Source organism: Gavia stellata, chromosome Z (assembly GCF_030936135.1).
Source record: "Gavia stellata isolate bGavSte3 chromosome Z, bGavSte3.hap2, whole genome shotgun sequence".
Taxonomy (NCBI): Eukaryota; Metazoa; Chordata; class Aves; order Gaviiformes; family Gaviidae; genus Gavia; species Gavia stellata.
Genome location: NC_082637.1, coordinates 49,941,746 through 49,952,287, shown reverse-complemented (window position 1 = coordinate 49,952,287; position 10,542 = coordinate 49,941,746). Strand labels below are relative to the sequence as shown.

Sequence of the window (10,542 nt, the reverse complement as noted above, 5' to 3'; positions counted from 1 at the left end):
GGGGGCGGAAGGGCACAGCGGGGGGCACCTGCAGGCGAGGGGGGAGCAGGAGGGCGCTTAAGGACCAGCAGTGGCAGCGGGACGTGGAGAGACGGGACCCAGGACCCTGGTGCTGAAGCCCTGGGGAAAAGCGTGCCTTAAGCACAGCTCGGCAAGGTTCTTACAGGCGCATCTTTAATTAAGGTGTCTGTGTGGCACTTGAAAAGCCCCACTCTAAGGGGTAAGACTGTGAAGTCTAAGACTGCAGCACTGAGAGCCCATTACAGACCGTTTGACCACCACCGAGACAGACATTTCTAGCAACGTTAGAGGAAACACCACGAGGGTTGTTTTCCTCACCAAATTTGGCAGGCTAGTTATCTCTGTCCGCCATCGTAACAACCTTTATCGCAAACACACAGTTACACAGGGAGAGCACGAGCTTTATCAGTTAAGCTGCATGCAGATGTTTCTGGTTTTGTTGGCCTTCCAAATCCTATGCAGATGCAATGCTAGCTTGCATCTGAAACGAACCAGACACAACCACTGCTGCTGTACAGAGTTATTCAAACACCAAATATAGTGAAGCACCTTTTTAAAAAATCTGGTTGTATGGCTGCTTGTACCGGGCCTCAAGATGCCACGCTGACCATTTTGACACAATTTATTACCTCTGAACTCATCAGATCAAGTCCATCCAGCAGCTCAGCTTTGCTGGCACGCAGCGGTGACAGTGTCCCCCTCCTGCCTCAACTTGACCTGAGTAGGTTTCTCCCGTAACCCTGCTCCAGTGATAACCACCAGTGGTGGTCACAGTGGATGCGTCTGGTCATGATGGCTGCATCCAGCTCAAAAGTGAATTTGTGGGAGACAGATAATTCCTTAAGGAGGAATTGCAGGACATGAAGTCAAAAAGTAAGTAATGCCCGGAAGGCAATTGGGTCTGCCTGTCCAGAAAGCGGAGGCTTATCAGTGGATAAGTGATGATGGCCCATATATTTTGATTCCAGCTGGCCCTTGAGGACAATTGGTGCAGTTTTTAATAGGTACATGACCACAAATTTCAATACTAACAGAGTAAGATGCTGAGAGGCTGGGTGTGCGAACCATGCGACAGAGTTAAGACTACCGGTGTGATCAGAGCGAGTGTTGAGCATCAAACTGACAAGATCAATTTATGGCTCCCGGACGAGAAGCGCATGTCAGCTACTTGCTTTGCAATTGAAAGATAATCATGAAAATATTTTAGGTTTCCATGTTTTAAATGGATGAACCTGTCGCCTGCCAAATGGCAGTGTGTGGTCCTTCAGCTCCAACATCAATCCCTAGAAACAGGGACGCTACCGTCTATGTACTTCGTGCAGCCCATGGGATTCTGCTGCGGCACAAAATGGGATTTCTGAAGTCATAGCTCATTTGGAGAAGCAACAAATTATCTCCAGAACCCACTCCCCATATAACTCACCTGCCTGGCCAGTTCAGAAGCCAGACGGGGGGCAGTGTTTGACAATTGATTATTGGTGCCTGAATGCTAATAAAGCCCCTGCTAACAGCTGCTGTACTAAACATTGCAAACTTAACAGCTACTTTGCAAGGAGCTGTACACCCATGGATGACGGCCCTAGATGTAAAAGATACGTTCTTTATGGTTCCATTAAAGGAGGAGGGTAAAGAGAAGTTTGCTTTCACTTGGGAAGTAGTACAATACAGCTTTAACAGACTGCCACAGGGGTATAAACATTCACCCACAATTGCTCATGTCGCACTTGCTGAACTTTTACACACTCTCACTCGCCCAAGATGTGAAACTGTACCAATATATATAGATGATATTCTGACTGGAGGAAGTTCCCCTGAGAAGGTGGGGAAAGTGGCAGCAGCAGTATGGCAAGCACTAAATAAAGCAGAAATTGAAATTCCACACAGAAAATGTCAGGGACCGAGCAAAGAAGTAAAATTTTTAGGTGTTTGGTGGATAGCAGCCAGTGCAGTGAATCCTCCAGATACCTTAAGAAAAATTGAAGTGCTGCAAATGCCCCAATCAAGGAAGGAGTTACAACTAGTGGGAACTTTAAGGTACTGCAGGAAGAAGCACATACCTAATTTCCTATAATTTCTTGTCCATTATACTCGGTCTTACAGAAGGGCAAACCCTGGGAGTGGAAGTTAGAACATAAAGAGGCAGTCAAAACTCTAAGTGAAGAATTAAAAATGTATCAGTCACTGGCACCAGTACACCCCTCTGACCCTATTATAGCCAAATGGGGTTTTGCTGAACACGCTACTTATTGTAACCTGTTCCAAAGCGGCCCTGATGGCCCAAAAGACCTTTATTGTTTAGCTCAACTGCATTTAAAGAAACAGAACAATGAAACTCTGAATGGGAAAAGGGACTTTTATCTTAAGTCCGAGCACTTAAACAGGTTGAGAAAATATATCAGGGAAAACCTGTGCAAAACCAGAGGGCCATTTAATTTACTAGAAGCAATCCTGAAGGGAACTGCTCCCCCAGAAGGAGTTGCACAAAACCCCACTATCAGAAAATGGTATGTCTACCTAACAGCAATTGCAGAAAATATGCAATTAACTGAAGGACAGAGTAAGGTTTCCAAATTGCAGATGCCGATAAACACAGACCCTTTAGCATTACAACAACCTTTTAAACGTTCACCCGTTCTGGATGCACCACACCGCACTGAGGGTACACCAACAGAAAACATTTGGTTTATGGATGCTTCAGCAAAAAGGGTAACAATAAATGGCAATATAAGGCCGTTGCATTAGATATGGCCACCGGCAAACAAGTAATAGAAGAAGGTGAAGGCAGTGCACAAGCAGGAGAAATAAGAGCAGTTGTTTTGACAACACAGAATGGAGGAAAAATCATGTATGTAAACTTACACTGTGTGGGCTGGTGCCACGCAGTGGCTCCGTGAATGGGAAACCTTGAATTGGGGAGTAAATCAGTCCCCAGTTTGGAGAAAAAAAGATTGGCAATTATTACTAGACATAGCCAGGAAAGATGGGATGGGTAAAAGCTCACGCTAAAGATGATCAACCAGCCACAAAGTGGAATCAAAAGGTAGATGAGTTAACTAAAATTAGAGAAATCACCTTAAATCCTGAATGGTATCAGTTGGGAGAATGGTTACATCAAAACCCAGGTCACAGAGGCAAGGAAGCTTGCTGCACAGAGCAAGGGCTGGCCCATAAATCGGAAAACTTGTGTAGATTGAAATTACAAGCAGATCATCCTGCTAAAGCACCACCTCTATATATCAATGAAGGGAAAACTTTATGGTCTACATGGCACATTGGTTATATCAGGCCATTCAAATCCTCTGCGGGATACATCCTCATTGATACATCCTCAACAGGAGTGGAAGTAGTCTCTGGCTTGCTTATGGCAACTAAGTGTCAGAAAGCTGATAGGCAAAATACAGTGTGAGGACTATTGTTTGGTTCTCATATCTACCTGCTCCTGATGTTATCCAAAGTGATAATGGCTCGCACTTCTCATGTAAGAAAGTGCCAGACTGGGAAGGAATTAAATGGGTATTTCGCACCCCATTCTGCCATCCCATTTGATGGAGGGTAGTAAGAGCTAATGGCTTATTGAAAAGCAATCTCAAACCACACAAGGCTCAACAGGACATGCGACTTCCCGAAGTACTCCATCAATTAAATATTCAATACAGGCCTACCGGAAGCCCTGTAAGCCAAACATTCTTTGTAAAAACTGAGCTTAGTGCTCCAACTACTGGGAAAAGAGAACACCCAGCAACATTACCGCCAGGACAGCCTGTGATGGCCAATTTACCACCCATAGGTACTGTGCCTATGACCTTAACTAAACCTTGTGGTGCACTTGCCTGGGAAGCTACCAATAGCAGTGGTGCAAAACATAGAATTAGTGTACGATGGATCTTTCCCTTTTTTTAAGGGGGTAACCTGTTCGGACTTTGCCCACCGCAACAAGTCTCCATTTTCTCTTACAGCACCCTGCGGGATGGCAGATGGAAATGCTGTGTTCATGTTGCTTAGTCTGAACCCTGACAATGCTGCTCCTCCTAACCTGTGGTCAAAGAACCCTAGAGTGGCCATAGCCCCAAGCCTGTGTTACACATACCAGAAGCATGGGACTGAATTCTAATAAAAACTTGGCCCTCTTAACTGTAATTAAATTTGGAAGAAGCTAACACCTGTAGTAGGTATACAAATATTACTATGACTCAATCATCTTATCCCTGTGAATAGTGAGCAGCCCAAGAGCCCTTGGAGCTCTCCTGCACAGCAGTGGTCTGCACACCAGGAATATCCCCTTGAGTAGTGACACCTCTCAAGCTTTCACCTGCCACAGAGACCCCTTACTCCTCAATATTGAGAGATTCCTTGCCACAACAGATCCTTGGTAAGTGACTAATGGCTTGCTAAACCTTGTAAGCTTCGTAAGATTCTATCTTAGATTGACTGTGCACATGTAATTCTTCAGACATAAACCATTGACCAAGTCTGGGACTAGGACTGGATCCAGCCACACCTAGAGTCCTCTGAGTAGGAATTTAGAAAGCAAAGGGGTCCTCTCTGAACCTCATGACTCAACAGGAGGGTCTCCCCAACATATCCAGACTTACCCTGTCCTCTCTGCAGTAAATAATCAAGTGTACCTTGCCATAGAATCTTGTTAAACTGCTGTCACATTTACTATCAAACTTTGTTTAATCACTGTTTCATATCAATAAACATATTGCTGCTTCTCTTTTAGGAGTGAAGCGACAATACGTTCCTAGAAAAGGACTGGTGAGGAAACCTAGTTCACACTGTCCTACAACTAGCAGCTGCTTTTGTCAGATGAAAAACACTCAGTTTACCTTGACAACACTTCTAAACCACTACTGCCTACACAGAGTACAAGCTAACTTCCCAGAAAAAAAAAAAAAACAGGATGCAAGACAGGAAGCACAGGCTAAAAACCCAGGCTAAAAAGTTTGCAGCGGAAAGATAAACTAGTACTATTAAAGTAAATCAAACAAGCATAAAATTATCTCTATGAAATATTAAGTACTACTTAGCACCTTAAGAGAAGTTTATACCAATGCTTGTTTGAATGTTCCATTGAATATGCTGAGTTGGAAGGGACCCAAAAGGATCAAGTCCAACTCCTGACTCCACTAATAGCAACCTCAAAGTTAAACCACATCGCCAAGAGCATCATCCAAACACTTCTTGAACACTGACAGGCTTGGGGCCACGACCACTTCCCCAGGGAGCTTCTTCCAGTGCTTGACCACCCTCTCAGTGAATAACTTTTTCCCAATACCTAATCTGAACTTTCCCTGACACAGCATTAAGCGATCCCCTTGCATCCCATCACCACACACCTCATGAGAAGTAGGATGACAAGTTGTCATTGCAGAATAATTAATCTCATTATAACTTACATCAACTAGAGTCCCATAGTATAAGCATATCAGACACTAGTCTGAGTATTACCTATCGCTGCCAGCTTTCTTTTCAGATTGCCTGCCGTTCCCAATTCAAATCAGGGGTAGGAACTTTGGCCTGTAGGGCAAAATAATTCTTGCAGAGAAACTAAATAGGTTCACTAAGTTAATTTTTTTCTGAAGTAGGTACTCTTACCGTGTTAGACAATGAATATTTTTGTCTGGTGAATTAGAACTCTAGACACTTAGGTTTTATAGCACATTAAAAATAGTTTATTTCTTATGCCTACTAAACAGGTGAGCCACTGGATTTGAATATGCTACACTTCAGCAGAAAGGCTGAGTGCAGAAGTTACTGAACACAGGTAACAAGTGATCATCTAGTCAGAACATGCAATACGTAAACTTTAATAAAGAAAAGTCACTGAAAAGTCAGATAGGCACTTACATTAACAATAAAGAAGATAACTTCATCACTCTTTGAACACCATAGCAGCCTACTTGGAATTGCATTTGACTGAGCTTTGTTGCTGTGAATAATACAGCTCATGCACAGGTATGGATGCATGTTTTGTACATTTTAAAGTATTCACTGAATACTACCAACATACCAACATATATACACTCATATACATAGTTCCAGAAGATTTAGGAGAAGATTTCTAGACAATGGTTCATTTCTGCTCATCCTTTGGAAGAGGTCTTCTAAAGAGAAGAATATGCGGTTCTGTGGAAATAAAATTGAATAAAGTGTCAGTCTGTCACCTAAGTCTTGATTACAGGGATTTCTTCCATTTACGAAGTCTTGCCCAATAGTTGAAGCTTGCTGTCAAATAAAGAGATTAAGAAGTCAAGTCCACAAATATGGCCTCATGTGTAGTATTTACAGATCAACTTTGCAGTAACCTTACAACAGGCAAACAAGTTCTTTTTGAAAGTTTTACACCACGTATTGGTAGCATCATAAACTTAAGATACTTACAGGAAGGAAGCACTGGAAAAAATAGAGTATTTTTAGTTAGTATTAGTACTTATTAGGTACAAAGTGTCAAGCATCAACAAAAGCCACTTTAGTTAATACAGCCAGCTTACATTGTTATTGATTAACTTAATTGTAAATCGTAAACTCCGCCAAAAAAAACCCCAAAGTATCAAAGGTGTCCAGGTAAGGGAAACACTGGAAGGTCTGGCTAATTTCTCCACCTGGTGGTTTAGAAACTTGGAACTCCATGCTGCTGCAATTCATCTATCACCAGTTACTTTTTAGTCACCCTTGTCAATGGTAAGTTGTCTTGAATGGCTGTTGCGAGTGCATCCTAGTTGTTAGTTTTAGGGCTTCACACCCCATTAAGTGAAAGAATGGTTTTAAGTGCTGCTTTTAGTAGGCTGCTTAACTAGAGTTCAAACTATACTGTAGAGTTTTCAGAGCATTAATACAGGACCTTGTCTAGGTGAGCATCTATTAAGATTTTGTACAAAAAGTAGGTGTGTAAGCTTTATGAAGATATGCTGCTACATAAAGTTTGGTTCAGTCACTGATATACTACTAATTATTCAAGAGCCCAAAAGAAGCCTATTTCTATAGGCCCAGGTAGGAACAGTTTCCAGTCTGGCATGTTTTCTCTACTGATAGACCACACATACCTAGGACAAGGCTAGCATTTTGCAGTTCTGGAAACAAGATATGAAGGTTTAAAATAAAGACTGTTATGTTGCCTTTGTTGCCAAATGGCTAAAATAGCAAGGAAATAAACAAGAGTCTAAACATTCAGTAGTGAATTCCAGCTGGATTCCATAGCAGGAGCAATTATGCACTACACATTTCAGTTGAGCACCAGGCAGTTGATATTTTAGACTTCTGTTCATCTAATTCCGTTCAAATGTGCTTACCTGGCTCATGGATCATATAGTGAACCCAGCCAAGACTTTGCTGAACACCAAGTCGTCTCCACTCCTCTTCAGACATTAGATGGGATTTTGGCACTTGTTTTGAAAGTTCTCTTGGCAGCATCACATGTCTGCAGAGGTTTAATAATTAAATACATACACTACATATACTAATGCCTGTGTATGCTAGAAAACTTGCACATATCAACACTGAAAGACAGTAAGCAAGTTCAGTTATTAATACCAGTGTTCCCTATAAGAAAGCCTAGGGTGCTGACTGATACCACTAGTTTGTTTATGAAGCATCTGTCCCAGAATCCAGTTTTAAATTCACTTTGTCTACTAAACATTACATCTGTAATGCAACTGTGTATTGAAACAGTCAGCCTACTTCCTAGAAGAGATTAATTCCCCTACGTGCTCTAATCATGCTACTTGTATAGAGGTATGTGTTCCTGACAATTGGCAGTCATATCAGATATTTGACAAATAAGGACTTTGGATTTTTAGGATGATTAAATCTCTCGTTTGTATTTTGCATTTTGTAATCAACAATGTATTTTCCACAGAAACTACTGGTTTAGAAAGAACACTCACACCACATAATAGCCTCATCTGTCAGCCGAGGAGAAACATAAAGCCTGATCTCCACATTTGCAAGTTCCTTTGTCATGGAATAAAAAGCAAAGCATTCAAGCTTGTTTTTAAGATCATAAAAGTCATCTGGAAAGAGGGATCTCTACACAGAGGGGAAAAAAAAGTCTGATTTGTAGTGGTACTTTCAAGTAAGCCTAGAGGACTGAACTTCAACAGGATCAGTTACAATCCAGAGCTAACTGGTGCAATAGCATAGCTTTGAAAACTATCAGAGAGAGCACTGCCTCCCTAAGGCTTTAAGAACTGTATTTATTAGCACTAGGTTTTGACGTGGCCTTACGAACTGCCTTCGAAGATGATGCGTTAACCAAAATGCATGCTTCACCCACATTCAGAGTTCGAATTGAGACAGCATAGGACGTTACGCTTCGCTTCGTCGAGCATTCTCACCACATGGGTTTGAGTTCCCTGCTTCAGCTTCATACGGCATGTAAGCGAGGGAGGCGGCTGGGCCCGAGGAAGAGTGCGCGCAGCCCGGCCCTCCTCCCCCGGGAGAGGCGCCGCCGCCGCCCCGCGCAGTTAGCCCTAGCGCCCCCCAGTGGGGCGGGCGGGGCTGGCCGCCACCCAGGTCTCGTTAGGAGGGGCCGAGCGCTCCCCGCCGGCAGCGCTGCCCAAGCCCAGCTCTGCCACAGCCGCTTCGCTGAGGAGGCGCAGCGGGCTTCGCCCCCTGCCTCCACGGCTTCCTTCAGCGCTCTCTGGCTAGAGCTTGCGTTGCCCGCTCACCGAACGGCCTCCCTGGAAGGGCCAGCCGAGGCCTGCACTCGAACCGCCCCCGCCAGTCGAAAGCTACGCAGCAACCCACCACGACGAGGTGGTACGGCCCCTCCCCGCAGGCTTTAAGCCCCTCTGGGTCCACGGAAGCCAGAGCCACACTCGCTGCCGCCATTGGCTAAGCTTACTCACTGAGGGCACCGCACAAGTCCCGGGAGAGGCGCCTGCCGAAGCCGCCCCCCTCCCAAAGGACCAGCAGGAACCCCTTCCTAATCCCTTCAGCCGTCCCTCCCGCGCTCTCCCACAGCCTCGTACCGGTACTCGTACTGCTCGTCAAAGTACTTGTCAGAATAGTAGATTTGCTTGTGGGCCATGGCGAGAGGCAGCGAACGCAGCGGCCGGAGCTGCAGTAACGACTGCACCAGCTCTCCTCACAAACTAACCGCCCGCTTCCGCGCTCCCCTCGGTTTGAATCTAACTGCTCAACTCTTATTGGTGTTGCCGGGCCAGCCAATAGCATGCCGCGCCGCCACGCCCGCCGAGCCGCCGCGTGACTCAAACGCTAGCCGTCCCACCAATCCCCGGAAGCTGCAGGGGAGCCGTACGTAAGGGGTGACGGTTGGGGGCGCGGCGCGACGGGGGGGGAGGGGGGGTGGGTGCGCGCGCAGCTCTGGCCCGAACGGGAACGCGGAGCTGGGGCGCGTTGCCGAGGGGCGGGCGTGAGGCGCAGGGCCGCGGTGATTGGCCAGCCGCGGCCGGGGCCGGGCGGTTCCAGCAGTTTCTAGGCTGCACGGGGGCGGGGCTGCGGGCTGTGGGTGAGGCTCCCCTGCGGGCATCGCGGTCCGCTCGGCCCGGCCCGGCCCGTGCGGCGGCCGTGGCTGTAGTCCCGGGTGTCCGGGGGATTGCTCACGGCCGGCGGCGGGAGGGAGCCCTCTCCGGCCTCCTAATAAAGCGTCAGGTTCAGAACAAACGTGCGCTGTGCCCTGCGGCCACTTCCGTACCGCATACCCGGGGGCCGGGTGGGTTTTGTGAACTCGTGGTGTGCTGGGCTGTGGCTACTTCACAAACACGGCAGCTCCTCTGAGGTGAAAGGCCGTAGCGCCTGTAGTGCTTGCGTGCTGCTTGCTCAGAGTGCAAACAGAAAACAGACACGCGGTGCAGGTGTGTTCAGAGGTGTGGGGGGTTTGTGGACAGGATTTCCTCTCCAACATCCCTACCCAGCAAAAGAGCACAGCAAATACTTTCCTGGTAAAACGTAAGTAGCAGCTTGCCAGGATTTGATAGGAGGTACTGCAGTTCTTAGGATATGGGTGTTATTTTTGGCATCAAGTGTTTTCAGTAGGTAGATACTGAATTCGGTGCTTTCCTAAACTCCAGTGGTATTTCTTGGGTGTAGTTGCACTGTGAGAGGAGATAAGCTTAGTGGGAATGTTGTCAGAAAGGGCCATCTCACTGTTGCTTTCTTCTCTGTGCTCGGTGTCCCCTGTTTACAGCATGCTGCTGTCTCCTTGTCGGGCCTCTGTAGTAAAAGACTAGTTTAATTTTCTGCTTCCGTGGTGCTACCAGAAACATGGGTATTGTCTGTGATCATGTAATACATCTGAAAATACATCCTGAAAACTCTTCTGGTGAGGAAAAAAAATTATGTGAGGCACAAGTGCTGACACACATGCGTGGGTAGGGATCATTGTTTTTAGCTGCATGGTTTTTACTGGTACTGCAGCCTGATGTTGTGAATGCTAAAGTTTAAACCACACATTATAACCATTTAAAGGCGTGCTTATCATAATCCAGCAGTAATACTTTTGTCTTAGCTAGACTGCATCTTGGGGCATGTTGACACAGGTCATTCACAGGCAAAATG

General features: G+C 45.8%; 1 protein-coding gene across 1 annotated transcript; it reads right to left on the bottom strand.

The window, feature by feature from the left end:
* Window positions 1–5,679: 5,679 nt before the first annotated feature.
* CKS2 (CDC28 protein kinase regulatory subunit 2) lies at window positions 5,680–9,110 on the bottom strand. The gene is made up of 3 exons (XM_059834001.1): window positions 8,994–9,110; window positions 7,314–7,441; window positions 5,680–6,150 (listed from the first exon to the last, which is right to left on the bottom strand). Exons 1-3 carry the CDS (start codon window positions 9,050–9,052, stop codon window positions 6,098–6,100), a joined length of 240 nt encoding a protein of 79 aa, XP_059689984.1. The 5' UTR covers window positions 9,053–9,110; the 3' UTR covers window positions 5,680–6,097.
* Window positions 9,111–10,542: the final 1,432 nt, after the last annotated feature.